General features: G+C 41.2%; 1 protein-coding gene across 5 annotated transcripts in view; it reads left to right on the top strand.

Annotated features, from left to right (window-relative positions):
* The window catches only part of cacna1ea (calcium channel, voltage-dependent, R type, alpha 1E subunit a), a 149,733-nt gene that overhangs the window by 13,298 nt on the left and 120,453 nt on the right, over positions 1-15,982 (top strand). For all 5 annotated transcript variants that reach the window (XM_078168763.1, XM_033621374.2, XM_078168762.1 and 2 more), the window contains exon 2: positions 4,246-4,808. In XM_078168763.1, the coding sequence (XP_078024889.1) occupies positions 4,279-4,808 (530 nt within the window). In that variant the 5' untranslated portion in view covers positions 4,246-4,278. The remainder of the gene's footprint in view (positions 1-4,245; positions 4,809-15,982) is intronic.

Raw genomic sequence — 15,982 nt, 5'->3', positions numbered from 1 at the left:
GTATAATACCCAGATCCAGCTGTCTGTGCTCAAACACCCTTATATATATATATCAGCTAAATTGTGTTGGCATTCCTGTTCAGCCAGTTTGAAAACATAATTTGCAAAATGGATTCAGTAAGCACCAGATCAATGGTACTTCCCCCATCTATTTCTCAGACACTGCTCCCCCTGCCAGGAACACCACAATGGACAACGGTACAGACAAATACATTGGCTATAAACTCATAACTATACATATAGATAGCCTATGTATCAAAGGAAAGAGGACAGGACTTGATAGCACCCAGTGTTTTCTGTCAGCTCATAATCATTAAGCAGCTACATATAATTTAAGTCCCTTTACCTATTGTCCCATAAACCCCAGGAGAGCTGGATTCAACATGTCAGAGGTAATGGGCTTGGTCAATGAGATTTTGTTTGAATTGTTTCCCTGAAAAGAAAACCTATTAAAGTGTGCTTCAGTGAATGAGTTACAATTACTTGATTTCGGGCAGGGCTGGTCATTCCAATCAGTGTGGAACCTGAGTGCAATAATTTGATTTTAGTCCCTTCTTCATGTGGAGGAAATGGCCTGCTAGGCTATTCCAGTAAATTTGTTTATTTGCCAGTTACTCAGTATAAAAATAAAATATATATTTTAGGAGTTGTCAGAAAGGCAGACGTGTGATCCTGCAGCAGCACAGTAGTTTAAAAACAACTCTGCTTCATCTGGGCGTAGAACCTGTTGCCTGTTGTTGTTGTGACCACCACTGTCTGACTGTCACATTGTTTCTCTCCAATTATCATACTAATTATGATAAATGAAATTAGCTCAAAAGTAGCTGGAAAAAAAGCATTGAAGTATGATATTTCCCTGCTAAGTGAGATATGGAGCTTAGGTGCATCGCTGCATGATGTTTTCCAGTGTCTTTTATATTAATTACAAAACTTTAAATGCAACACTTTGGTTTTTGCTCCCATTTTCACAGGTTTAAGTTAAGATATGAGACTTTTTTTATGCACACAAAAGCCTTATTTCTCTCAAATCATGGTTGCAAAGTTGTTGGAATTTGTGTTAGTGGGCACTTCTACAAGCATTTCTTTAGTGGTAGTCATGTGAAATCATCATAAAAGTTTTTTGTCAAGATGAAACAGCAAATTTTAGAGCAGCCTTTTAGTGGTTTCTCTGCCTGATTTTAAAGCTTTCATAAGTGCAAGGATGAATGAGTCGGTTGGGTCTTGCCATTGTGCGTAGGTGTTCTATTTCTACATGTAACTGTGTATCTTTTCTGTTTTTTATTGCGTGGTTGTTTGGCTGTAACTTTTTGTGTGCTGCTGTCTTGGCCAGGTCTACCTTGTAAAAGCAATCATTGATTTCAACAGGACTTACGTGGTTAAATAAATAAAAGAAGCACCCCAATAAAAGATTGTGACCATTACAAGGCACACCTGTGTAGTAATGATGCTATTTAATTAGCAGCTAGATATGCCACACCTGTCAGGTGGGGTGGATTATCTTGGAAAAGTTCTCACCAACATGGATTTTAACAAATTTGCAACCACAATCTGAGAGATAAAGTCTTCGATGTGCATAAAAAGTCCCACATTTTTAACTTAAATCTGTGAAAAACTGGAGCTAAAACAAAAATGTTTTTGTTTAATGTATAATGTAACAAAACACAAGTTATTTTTGCAACTAAAGTGGGTAAATGTATGTTTGTCTTTTTGATTTCTGCTCAGTCACACTTGCATTATCAATCCCTTTATTGGCCACATGAGGGCAGCACACCCACATGTAAACACAACGTCTACATTTTAATGCCAGATGACGTCGCTGTAAATATGATAGCTAACAAATACTAGCTTACAGTTGCTAAATTACACATACAACAGACGAGAAGCGAAAGTATAATTTATTTGGACTCGTGTTCCTGTTTACCTGACAAATGTAGGTTGAATATTTACGCTCTTTTTTCAACTCCTTAGGGGGAAAAGTTGGCTCTTTTAGCCGCTAAATGCTTCACTATGCTCACAGGCTAACGGCTAGCGGCTACCGTTAACTGCTAACGGCTAACTGCTAATTGTGTCTACCTGCTGTTTGGTGCTGAGCTGCTAGCTTACAGTTGGTTTAACTTAAATACAACGAAAAGAGTGGTTATAAGACTGTAAACTGTAAAACAATGAATTGGAAGATGCTATAAGAGAGAGTCCACTGTCTGTGTGGGAATTGGTAAATAATTGTTCAGCTGAACAACATTTATACCAGGCTACCCGTTGGCCCATATTAACTCTAATGAGCTGAGCCTGTCTGCCTTGCCTCAGGAAAACACTGTTTGATGATTAATTTGCAGTAGACTTTTGCCACATTTTTTCCATTTATTAAATTTGTTTTTTTACCCCAGTAAAATTTCTGTCACTTTCGGCTTCATGAATTTAATAAATCACATTGTTGCTGGTTTATTTGCGTTGCCATAAACACAGTACAAAGGAACAAATCTCTCTTATCAATCTCTGTTCTACTGCTCCTCACCCTAAAGCTCATTGTTATTCACTGGGATTTAGTAAACAGAAAATATTAGCAAATCAAACAGGGCGTCATTTCAGTTTGTGCAAAAATGTTGATACGTGGAGCTGTTGGTGGAGACCTCCAGAAATCAATGAGGTGCAGCTTTCTTGTACAAGTGATAGCATCGTCAGCTCAAGAGGGTCTCTGATCATTAGTGCCTCATTCATAGCAGTGCGTCCACTTATTGACAGCAGTCTAATTAAAGGCTCTAGGGGTGTTTAAGCAGTCTGACGCATTTTAAGTAGATGCTCAAGACAGTTGAATAGCTTTCATCCTTTTATTCTTACCTGCCCTGTACTACAACAACACAACATCCTCCTTTTACAGCTCCATATCTTCAAGGCAAGAGTTATTTAGAACCATTTTTCTCCAAGGGCCTGTAAAAGCAGAAATCTATCATTCGGCTAACAAAAATGGTGAGGACTCCATAAAGCTAGAGACGGAGCAGCAGAAACATGCAGGCTTTTGCAGCATGGCAGGCAATAAAATGTACTTGCTTAGCACGTACCTGAAAGCAGAGTAGTGCTCACTCGTAAATGTTCTTACCAGATAAAGGAGAAGATGGGTTGATAAAATTAATTTCTCTCTATTTCTTCGCACTTCTTAATTGGACCATTAAGCCCAGCACTGGTACTATCATATGATTATTTGTTTTCAGGGGTTGTGTTACAGCTTATCTAATTGGTTCTGGTGCTCAGAGGAGTGGTAACATGTTAAACTCTATGAAGACAGTTAGAGCTGTTGGGCCACTGGGATATTGCCTCAGGGGGTTAGATGAACAAATTTATACCCAGGAGCTGGATGTCTTCAGGCTTTTGATGTACTGCAGCTTTAACGCGACCCCCAAGCACAAGATGGCTGAGTGGCTGCACCTGTATGTGGGTCGTGTCTAGATGGTAACCCCAGATTGGTGAAAACTCTCACTAAATTGCATATCCCATGTTTCAAGTGATTTTTTTAACCCAAAACATTATCTTTTTCTAACCCTACCAAGTGCTATTTTTGCCTAAATCCAACCAGACCATAACTAGAGTGTTTGGTACAGCGAGTCAAGAACACTTTGAAGCAGCTTGGGAGAGTTTTGCAAATCTAGGGATACTATCTATATCTGTGTATTTCACAAAAAGATATCTGCATTTGAATACTGATTGACAGCATGCTGGAAGTGAGCAGGGCTTATACTGAAAATTTTTAGAAATCACCTACTTGTAATTTGTATTTTAAGTGCATCGTCAAAAAATTTGAAAAGAAAAATCTAAACTGAGTCTGAATAAAAGCTATGCAGTCGCTTATATTGTGTGAAATATAATAAGAGGTTTTAACAGTGTGGAAATACAAGTCAGAATTGCACTGGGACAGATAAGTGTGAAGTTGCTCTGAAGTGTTTATGATGAGAAATTTGAAAGCTGTCTCCAAAAATCAATTTCCTATTGTAAAGTCTCAAATCTGGGTGTTTGTATTTCAGCACATCATCTTTTCATGCCAAAAAAAAAAAAAAAAATCAAATTTGTTTACATCCCTAGTCTGCATAGCTTCATTTACAGTCAGAGTTAATTTCACTGAATAAAGATCCAGACAGTCTTGGGAATCTTTGATGTCTGTCAGGGTTTGTACATTAATGTTATGTGTCTCTCTCTGTTTCTTTCCTTGTACTCCATTTCCTCCCTCTTATTTCCTTTTCTATTTCCTTCCTGCAGCACTATGCTGAGATCCTGGGCAGCCTTCCCACCATGCTGGAACTGGGCTCCTGTTCGGTCAGCTCTCAGTCTCTGACAGGGGACCACAATGCTTTGGGGCTACCTAGGGCCTCATCAGGGCCGGAGTGTCCAGTGGGGGGTCTGGGCATGGGGGCGATGTGTGGTAGCAGCACCCCGAGGCACCACATGCTTCAGTCGTCCCCAACAGACTGTGAGAACTGGCAGAAGCATCGTGCAGGGCTGGCCGAAAGGTCCAGCCTGTTGTCTGAGTCCCACTCCCTCCTGGAACCCCAAAGTCTCTCAACCAGTTATGATGCCCTCTACCTCCCACACATATCTGGCAATGCTCCCCCTTTACATCCGAACCGTCTCGGCCTCTCTCTTGACGTGGCCTCGACGTTTGACGTCGGAGGGGGAATGCTGGGGGTGGATGGAGATTTGGCAGTCAGTCCCAATGTGATGAAGAGACGTCGGGGCGGCCTGATTGAGCAGAGGGACATTGTCAAAGCCCACCAAGCTCATAAGATTCACAGCACACCGCAGGCACGACGCAAGGAATGGGAGTGAGTATGATGCTGATACAAATACAGAATCATTCATCTACAGTACAGGCTAAAAGTTTGGACACACCTTCTCATTCAATGCGTTTTCTTTATTTTCATGACTATTTACATTGTAGATTCTCACTGAAGGCATCAAAACTATGAATGAACACATGTGGAGTTATGTACTTAACAAAAAAAGGTGAAATAACTGAAAACATGTTTTATATTCTAGTTTCTTCAAAATAGCCACCCTTTGCTCTGATTACTGCTTTGCACACTCTTGGCATTCTCTCCATGAGCTTCAAGAGGTAGTCACTTGAAATGGTTTCCAACAGTCTTGAAGGAGTTCCCAGAGGTGTTTAGCACTTGTTGGCCCCTTTGCCTTCACTCTGCGGTCCAGCTCACCCCAAACCATCTCGATTGGGTTCAGGTCCGGTGACTGTGGAGGCCAGGTCATCTGCCGCAGCACTCCATCACTCTCCTTCTTGGTCAAATAGCCCTTACACAGCCTGGAGGTGTGTTTGGGGTCATTGTCCTGTTGAAAAATAAATGATCGTCCAACTAAACGCAAACCGGATAGGATGGCATGTCGCTGCAGGATGCTGTGGTAGCCATGCTGGTTCAGTGTGCCTTCAATTTTGAATAAATCCCCAACAGTGTCACCAGCAAAACACCCCCACACCATCACACCTCCTCCTCCATGCTTCACAGTGGGAACCAGGCATGTGGAATCCATCCGTTCACCTTTTCTGCGTCTCACAAAGACACGGCGGTTGGAACCAAAGATCTCAAATTTGGACTCATCAGACCAAAGCACAGATTTCCACTGGTCTAATGTCCATTCCTTGTGTTTCTTGGCCCAAACAAATCTCTTCTGCTTGTTGCCTCTCCTTAGCAGTGGTTTCCTAGCAGCTATTTGACCATGAAGGCCTGATTGGCGCAGTCTCCTCTTAACAGTTGTTCTAGAGATGGGTCTGCTGCTAGAACTCTGTGTGGCATTCATCTGGTCTCTGATCTGAGCTGCTGTTAACTTGCGATTTCTGAGGCTGGTGACTCGGATGAACTTATCCTCAGAAGCAGAGGTGACTCTTGGTCTTCCTTTCCTGGGTCGGTCCTCATGTGTGCCAGTTTCGTTGTAGCGCTTGATGGTTTTTGCGACTCCACTTGGGGACACATTTAAAGTTTTTGCAATTTTCCGGACTGACTGACCTTCATTTCATTTCGTTGTCCAATAGGGCTGTCGGCTGTGTATTAACCTGACTTCTGCACAACACAACTGATGGTCCCAACCCCATTGATAAAGCAAGAAATTCCACTAATTAACCCTGATAAGGCACACCTGTGAAGTGGAAACCATTTCAGGTGACTACCTCTTGAAGCTCATGGAGAGAATGCCAAGAGTGTGCAAAGCAGTAATCAGAGCAAAGGGTGGCTATTTTGAAGAAACTAGAATATAAAACATGTTTTCAGTTATTTCACCTTTTTTTGTTAAGTACATAACTCCACATGTGTTCATTCATAGTTTTGATGCCTTCAGTGAGAATCTACAATGTAAATAGTCATGAAAATAAAGAAAACGCATTGAATGAGAAGGTGTGTCCAAACTTTTGGCCTGTACTGTATCTATTTTCTCACCTGCTAAATTATCCTTGACAGTCATATAAAAACAGACCACAGCTGCATACTATAATTGCTTTAACATTTGTGACTATGATTTTTTCATTTTGTTGTATATGAAGATGTTTTGGAATCTCAGAGTACAATGTTATTATATTTAAAGGGACAGTTCATCCCAAAATCAAAAACATATTTTTTCCTGTAGTGCTATTTATCAGTCTAGATTATTTTGGTAGGTGTTGCAAAGTGTTGGAGATATCGGCTGTAGAGATGTTTGCCTTCTTTCATATAATGAAACAAGATGGCACTCGGCTTGTGGTGCTCAAAGTGCCCCCCCAAAAAACAGCAATGTGTCTTTCAAGAAATCATGACCTGGTTACTCAAGATAATCCACAGACCTTGTTGTGAGGGGTTTCATGTAGCAACAATTTTCTTTCTACCAAACTACACCCACCAATTGTATCACAGCGCAAAAGGAAGCATGTATCTTCTCATGGACAAGAGGCTTGTGCTTGTGACATCATGAAATGTAAACATTAATGGCATCCTCCTTATCTGAGCTGTAACGTTAACTAGCTCAGTGTTAGATGCACTCATCCTTCTGTGCGGTGATACAGTTGGTGGGTGTAGTTTGGTAGAAGGAAAATGATTACATAAAACAGCTCACAACAAAGTCTAAGGATTATCTTAAGTAACCCGATCATGATTTCTGTAAAGAGACATTGCTGTTGAGTTTTTCAAATATATTTTTTCGGCAGTTTGAACACCACAAGAAGAGTGCCATCTAGTTAAATTGTATTAGACAGAAGGCAGACATCTCTACAGCCGATATCTCCAACACTTGGCAACCTACACCAAAGCAGTCTAGATAGATAAATAGCACTACGGGTAAGGGGAAAAGTAGTATTTTTGATCTTGGGATGAACTGTCCCTTGGATATAGTGCATAGCTTTGTTGCAGCCACACTTTGGGAAACACTTAATCTGTATAGTCCAATAATAGTATTCAGCCAGGGCTCAGGTAGGGCTGGATGATACAGACAAAATCTGGTATAACTGTAACTTCATTGTGAAATAGTCAATTTTCGAGACAATACAACAAAAAGTCTGAGTCAGAGAACATTCGAAATTGATGTTCACACCTGTCTTCAGACGTCACTCTGTAGAAATGTTTCATATCAGTTCCTGGTATAATAAAGTTCTATGTAATACTGAGAATTCTCAAGCCAGTTTCCCCTAAAAACCTCTTTCACCAACTTGGTTAGAACAATATCAAGGCAGCTGGCAGTGGGCTTCATGTCATAAATGATTTTATCAAGTAGAGGAAGAGAAATGGGCAGAAAAATCTCAAATGCTGGTAGACTCTTGTGCAGAGTGGCTTTATTAGGGGTGATGTATTCAGCTTCATATTTTCAACCTTGTCTAAAAGGAATTTTTTTAACGTCCTTGCAAGTTATTGTTGAGGGGTCCAGGCTCGGTCTATGAGGGAGTTTTATAACAGAGTCAGTGGTGCTGAATAAGATTCTTGGATTATGGCAGCTATTCTCATTAATACTTGAAAAAACATTTGGCTCTTGCATTCTTAATAGGTAGCACTGTGTGTTCACTGTGTGCTCATTCACATGCTCATATCACATGCATGTGTGTGTGTGTGTGTGTGAATGTTAAAGTCCCCGTGTGTGTGTGTGCGTGTGTATTTACTGGTTTCCTGCCCTGTGGCGCTGTGAAATTTCTAGCTGATTATAGCGGTGACGCCCCCCTCTGTTTCCCTGCTGAAGCTGGAGCTTCACCTCTAGTGGTGTAGGCACCCTCTGTGCCCTCCCTCCTGCCTCACCACAGGTACAGGATGCCACATCCCTTTATGAGTTATGTCTATAGCTAAAGAGACAGGCTTGGTGAGCATGACAGCAGAGGGAAAGTGGGAGGATAGATGGGAGGTGGAGAGGAGATGGATGACGTACAGTGAATGCAGGGGAAGAGATGAGGAGGGGAGAGACAAATGTGAAGTTGAAGTAAGAGGAGTAATTTGCGGACTGAGAACCTTTCCCTGCTTTAATTTGCATTTGATATTTAAGTCCATGTGACAGTGGTATTGATGTGGCTGATTACTGGCTCACCAGGCCTGTAGAGATGCTCCGTCATGGACCTGATAACTATTCACTCCACTGCCTGATATAATTATCACAATACTACATGATATATCTACACTTCATCTGTTGAGAGGACAATGACAAGAGTGAGTCAGGATGTGTTACAACCATGAACATCCACCTCTCAGGGCCACTTAGCGACAAACCCGCAGCCACCTGACGGGAGGATGGAAAATGAGATGTTGCACCTGAGCCAAAGTGTGCACCTGTTTTTGTTTTTCAAAGGAAATTAGTCTGTATTCAATCCAAGTGAGAGCAATATGTTAGGAAAAAGAGAGCTTATGTGAGGTTTTGCCCAGTTATCAGCAGAGCTCATGCATGGTAATATTACTCGGTCCATCACTCAGTTTGTCCCTCTTTTCATTTTAGCCTGTAGCAAGATGTCTCAACTGCTGGTCACATTGCCATGAACTTTTGGATGCATGCTTGCAATCCCCAGTGAAGTACTTCTGAAACTATACCTACCCCATGGCCTGTCATATAGCGCCATCAGCATGTTAAAATTTCCCCTCAATGTATACTTATATTCATGACAATGTGGCTTAAAACTCATGGCTAGATTGCCAAGGCATTTGCTGTGGACATTCATGACTCCCTGAACATGTTCCCTTAAGTTTTCTCTAGAGTCATCATCAGGCCAAATTTCCCAGATTGCCATGAAAAATGTTTTCACACTCTCAAGAGGATCTCTGTCCAATTTGGCCGAGACATGACCTTCCCTTTTGCACAACCCGTGTTGTACACATGATAGCTACTTGCTAGCACATTAAGGGCACCCTTTACACCCACCGCAAAGTGGTGCACAGCGGTGCACAGTACAGTACCACTGTCATTGCTAGTTTCAGACCAACCCACATTGTGTAAGTAGCAAATGTAGCCTACTTGTGTCCATCTGTGCACCCACAGGTGTATAGGTCTTAAATTGACACATGGTCAGACGCATTGTAGGCGGACTGCTGCTTTGAGACAGCAGAAAGTGGGGGTTGCGGGGGGTGAAATACATCATCATTGAAGAAAATATTAATGACATTGTCTGAAATATGATTGTAGTGCAGAGCAGAGCTGTTGTCCGTTGCTGCTCCACAGCAGACTTGCCATTATGAGAGATGCTGTGCGCATTTATACATGAGTGTAACTTCTTTGATTATTTCAGAAGCTAAAAGATTATAACTACAGTTTTCCCTGTAGTATAGTCACACGTGAGTTGAATTAACATTGGTCAATATTCGCCTCCCGTTCACTTCCATTCATTTTGAGCAGAACAAAACATTTGCTTCTGTTGGCAAAGCAAATTCACATCTTGGCATTGTGTGGAGTTCAACTTTGGTAAACTTTCACCATCCAAGTCACAGCCTCAACAGTAGCAAAGGAGTATGTGTGGAGGAAACATTGACTGTTGCCTTGTCTTACCAGCCAATATCTTATGATATTGGCCATGAAAGATACAAACAGCCCTACATGAGAGATGCTGCCTGGCTGCCAGTGAGTCAGGAAACAGGCATGGTACGTAAGAAAAAGGAAAAATGTTCAAAAATATTATACTTTGCTGTATTTATTAGCAAGCTAGCTAACATTACCCGGCAAGCTAGGTTTCCGTGTCTGTCACGTCCAGCACTGCCCACATTTAGCAGGAATATCACCTTGGTAGGCAATGGTGACTCACCTGCAGTCACTTCTATGTGAACGTACCTTAAATGTCCCACGATATTGGCTGCTGTAACATTACTGCATGCACTGCATTACTCTCTGCAGAAAACTGCTCCCTCCTCCAGTTTGCTGAATCCACAATGTAAATAGCGATAACCCAGGTGCAGATGCTATGTTTAATCATCACAGTGGAGTTGGATGTGCCCTAAATGCACTTGCAACATGCACTTTACATAGAACATGCGCTAGAGATCGTTTAAATACACCCCTAGATGTTGTAATTTAACATGCATAGATATATACTCTGCCTGATAACCTTTGCTGAGTGTATTCCAAGAGGAAGAACGCATTTGAGTCTGGTGTTTCCATGACCTGTAGTGCTACTCTGTCATACTGCACATTTTTATCCCTCTGTTTGGTTTGCCTGAACATAATTAGCATGTCACATAGCGGGCTTCTCTTGATAGACATGTTGAAACAGCAAACACTACTTTGTAAATGAAGCAATTAAACCTCCAGTTCTGGTAACTTGTCCTGCTTTTGGCGAGGACTGAAAGTGTGTTTTGCATGTTTGTGGCTATTTACAAATGCATTTGTGTGTGAATCTGTGTGTATGTACATTTGTAGCATTTGACACTTGGCGGTCTGGATAAAAACATCCTTTCGGAAGTGCTTGATGAAATAACAGTACTTAGAGCTTGGGTTCACGTGGCCTTAATGACAGTAATCAGACTGAATCAATCTGGCATTTAGACCACATCAGGAGTAGATGTTGGTCACAAATAGAGGAGAGCACTAAAAATGTTTTGGTCTTTGTTTGACCTTGGTGCCGTGTGTGTTTGTGTGTGTGTGTGTGTGTGTGTGTGTGTGTGTGTGTGTGTGTGTGTGTGTGTTTGTGCTTGAAATGTGTGTGTTTTCACCTCTGAGGGACAAGGTAGCATAGAGAGGAAGAGAGATTGCCATGTCAAAATGTTCTTCTTGTTTTGTGCACAATTTTATACACATTTTATTAAATTTAGCTGTACAAACAGAATTAGAAATCTTTTGAAACATTGACTGCTTGTACATGGACATGCATAACCCATTTATGAGGCTTGTCTGGGTTATGACCATATTCAGGATATGGTGTTTTACAGGAGCACAGAGAACTGGGTTATTTATATTACCTGTATACACAAAAATACTAGTAACCCAGTTACTGATTGCTGCAGCTGTCTGTTTGTGCAGGTGCTGTGACAAACCAACAATGGGAGATAAGAATTATAGGACATATTGAACACTACACTGTACATTTACTTCAACTTTACAACTCAATGGCTAATTTCTTCTCTGCTTCAATCGCAAACGGCTTTCTGTTCTGTGCTTATCTATCTCTCTCTCTCCAAACCTTAACCAACACACACACACAAACTATGTAGTTACTCACCTAACGAGCAGTGGATGGAGATACACAGCCTCTTTAATTACTGAAAGACAAAACTCTGTTTCTTCATTGCTCCAGATATAAGATGGTTTCTCTTCCGCCATAGTTTGTATGTTTGTTATGTCACTCGACTGAAGATGCACCTGTGCTGGTAGTCGGTGGCTTTCAATAACCAGGATAAGGTGTATACATGCAACAGTATCCTGATTTCTTTTGGGACACTCCACCTTGCATATTTGTGTTTCTCATAAGTGGGATAAGGTTTTATCCTGGTCTCTGAAAATGGGATATTGTATTTACATGCTTAAACACATAAGCGGATTCCACAAAAGTTCTGCAGATTCTTGAAAAACTTTTCTGTACAACACAAACTGGTCAGCTTGGTTACAATTCTTGGTGTTGTGGCATAATTGTTTAGACCTTAAGACAGACCCTCAATATCAGTAGGGTCGCCAGCTGGTATGTCATGCTGTGTATTGCAGGACAGAAGACGCATTTCCAGAATGGCCTTATCGAAGTAAAGAGAGGAGCCGTAAAAGGGGAACTGCTGGCTGTGTGGTTAATTTAAATGATGCAAGCCAAAGATTCAAGGCAGTTAGAGTTGTTAAACTAATGGCAGCATATGCTAAATCCATGACTCATTAAACTGAACTTGAAAACGTAGCCAGTGCAGACTTCTGAAAGAGCGGGAAGACTATCAAGCCTGAGCACAAGGCCAGTTTCCAAGTGACAGCACTTTGAATGAGACTATACCCCAGGATGATTTTTAATGTTTTCTGGGAACAACTGGTAGTCATTTTTTAGTATGTAGATAGTGTGTGTACTAGGAGTTGTTGTCTAATGTGGAGTCTTGAATTCGTTCCTTGATTTGCTTTGATTTCCATTCTCTTGGGTCCAATGTCACACCTGCATTTGTGTGTTTGTCATCTTCTACACTGAATAACTCCTCTGTCTGAGGGCTCTTATGCACTCCTCAGCTCTGCCGGCACACATTTACAGTAAATGAATGCAGGATGAATGAGACTGAAGTGGCTGAGTGCAGTGTTAATACAATAGCGGCTCTCCACAGTCTCTGGACGATTCAATTGGACAGTAATCACTAAAGCTTCTTCGTGGTGTTGTTAAAAGAGATTTCATAAAAGAGTAAATGGCACTTTTCTTTTTCCTCCTCTTGACACGCACAGAGACAAACACAGAGCGTAAACATCAGTAATCATCTGTTTTTGTTTTAATGTTTTACTAAAAGCATTTAGAAAGATGGGTAAATTTACATTGTGTATTCCAATGCACTTTGACAATGTCGAAAATGAGACTGAATGAATACATGCAGTCTCATTAGACGTTTAACTTTGCTAACTTATCATTGGACCAAGGTTTCTTTAGACATAATTATTGTTGTTAAAAAAAACAACAATTTAATTTCTAACAGTTAAAGCAGGAAATACTTTACCCTCTCTCTACTCACATTTGTGTGCTTCACATCAAAGCTGATTTTTGTTTTTTTAGAGAAAATATGTCACCCTTTTTATATAATTTTGAAACATTCGTAAATTTACATTTGTCCCCAGATGGATTACCTTGCACTTAAACAATCTTTCCACTTGGCGTCCCTTAGCATTTCTAACTGGTATTGTTGTTGGCGCCACTGTCGCAACAACAATTCGACCGCTTTCTTAGAGCCTTGTATCTGCGGACAATACAAGACGAACTGCAGCTTGTTTTTCACAGTTACTCCAGTTGTTTCACCGTCCACCATTTCCACTACTGGGGACAGTAACTGCAAATAACCTTCACTGATACTTAACTAGAAATAACTACCAAAAGCCACTGGGGAAGACAAAAGCACTATATTCTTTCTGTTTTAGTTGCATAGTTGTTGATGCGGATGTAAATCGAGTCTGTTTTTTACCGATCTAAATGCAGATGGTGTCATATTAGAGTTGGGTTGGTTTCCATTTTCCTGGTATGGTATAGTGTACAGGCTCAGACTTGATTTTATGTAAACTGGCTAAACTGGCATTCATTATTAACATGTTCTGGCACATTAAAGCATAGTCTTAATCAGTAGCTTGTGCTGATGGCATTATGGTGCGAAATTTAACCTGTATTGCACTAATAATAAGCAATATGACACAGAGATTAGCATGATATTATGTTTGTTCATAAAAGGACAAACACTGTGTTTGTTTACAAGAAAGTTCATGTGTTTTTTGGGGGTTGTCGAGACATGGCAGAGTTAGTCTCTCAAGAAAACAGAGTGCCAATGTGCAACTTTTTGGATTTAAAGCTTGCAAAATAACTGCCCAGACTGGCCACAGGTGACGCAGTGCACCGCTTCAAGCTGATCAGTTGTTGACCTTTTGTCTTTTGTATTTATTCCCACCGCTTATTTAAAAAGCACTGCAATGGCGGCTTAATGATGTTGAAATGAGGATTTATCTATACAACACATTATTTCAACAAACAAAAAACAAAATAAGGTGGTAGCTGGCCGGAAGGAGATCCCTGGGAAGCTGAAAGTTTCTAGTAAGGTAAATGACCCTCGCTAATGACAAGCTAGGCAACTTGCTGTTGGCTACAGTGCACTGTACTGTCATTTTCCCTGTAAATACTACAATTTCATATGTGTTTACAGTTTAAAAAGTAACATTACAAACGTAGTAAGATAGCAGGTAGGTTACTCATCCATCTGTCATCGCTACGATTTTATGCAATGCAACACGATATTCTGACACTTGCTGTTAGGATACAGTGTCTTGTCAGACTCTGGAGCAGCTGCTGATTTAAGTGCGATGCCTGGCAAAAGGATAGTATACCCATCCACTCTGGTGTTTGGCATATTATCAAACCAGTCTAAAAAATGTTCACATAGGTCTAACCCTAGTCGTTATTTTATAGCTATTACATTTTTTATGGCCTGACACACTGTCTGTATGGTGTAGTAGTTCCTTGGCTCCCGTGCTGACCAGCAACACACGCGCATACACACACACATTTATATAAATATCTGCACACTGAAGCGGTATTGAGGGATGTCAGATCAACAGTTCATGCAGTACTTCACCGGTGATGTATTCTGTATATGCTGCAGGCCTCAGTGGTTACACAAGAAAGATGAAGACACCAGCACATCATCATTGCTGTTGCCACTCTGTGTGTGTGTGTGTGTGTGTGTGTGTGTGTGTGCGTGTGTGCGTGTGTGCGTGCATTGTGTTATCAGTGGTCATCTGTGCAGGGCTGTGCGTCCTGTCCATATTGGCTCTATTCTCGGCAGGAGTGTTTACAGACTTGGACACAGTGTGTGTGATCCTCATTTCTTCTGATCACAACCTGATTGGAGCACACTGGCTATGCCGCTGGCCATCCATAAAGCGTTTGCCTGACTTCATTGCTCACAGCTGCAGTTGGAAAATTGCCTGTTTACAGCGGTGTCAGTGTTTTTATTCTTTACACACAAAGCACAAGCCTCATTATTTTTCCACTGGTACAAAGAACAGGGTTCAAGGTTCTTGTTTTAGTTGAAGTCTGCATGAAGCATTCTGAGTGTAGCAAGACCAAAACCAAATGACTTTTTGTAAGCGGCATGGCTCTTGGACTCTTTGGACCTGACTGAAATACCTAAACATTGGTTATTGTTGGACTGACATTAAATTTTATAAATGCATTCGTGGTCCTCAAAGGATGAAGCCGACTGGCTTGGTGATCCCTAGACCTTTCTCGTAGCTCCACCATGAGGGGTACATTTGTGGTTTTGAATGAAATGTCTTGGCAACTACACTGCCTGGCCAAAAAAAAAGTCACCACCAAAAAAAAAGGTCATACACTCTAATATTTCGTTGGACCGCCTTTAGCTTTGATTACGGCACGCATTCGCTGTGGCATTGTTTCGATAAGCTTCTGCAATGTCACAAGATTTATTTCCATCCAGTGTTGCATTAATTTTTCACCAAGATCTTGCATTGATGATGGTAGAGTCTGACCGCTGCGCAAAGCCTTCTCCAGCACATCCCAAAGATTCTCAATGGGGTTAAGGTCTGGACTCTGTGGTGGCCAATCCATGTGTGAAAATGATGTCTCATGCTCCCTGAACCAGTCTTTCACAATTTGAGCCCGATGAATCCTGGCATTGTCATCTTGGAATATGCCCGTGCCATCAGGGAAGAAAAAATCCATTGATGGAATAACCTGGTCATTCAGTATATTCAGGTAGTCAGCTGACCTCATTCTTTGAGCACATACTGTTGCTGAACCTAGACCTGACCAACTGCAGCAACCCCAGATCATAACACTGCCCCCACAGGCTTGTACAGTAGGCACTAGGCATGATGGGTGCATCACTTCATCTGCCTCTCTTCT

This window comes from Epinephelus lanceolatus, chromosome 6 (assembly GCF_041903045.1).
Source record: "Epinephelus lanceolatus isolate andai-2023 chromosome 6, ASM4190304v1, whole genome shotgun sequence".
In the NCBI taxonomy this organism is placed as follows: Eukaryota; Metazoa; Chordata; class Actinopteri; order Perciformes; family Serranidae; genus Epinephelus; species Epinephelus lanceolatus.
This window is presented reverse-complemented; position numbering and strand designations above follow the sequence as displayed.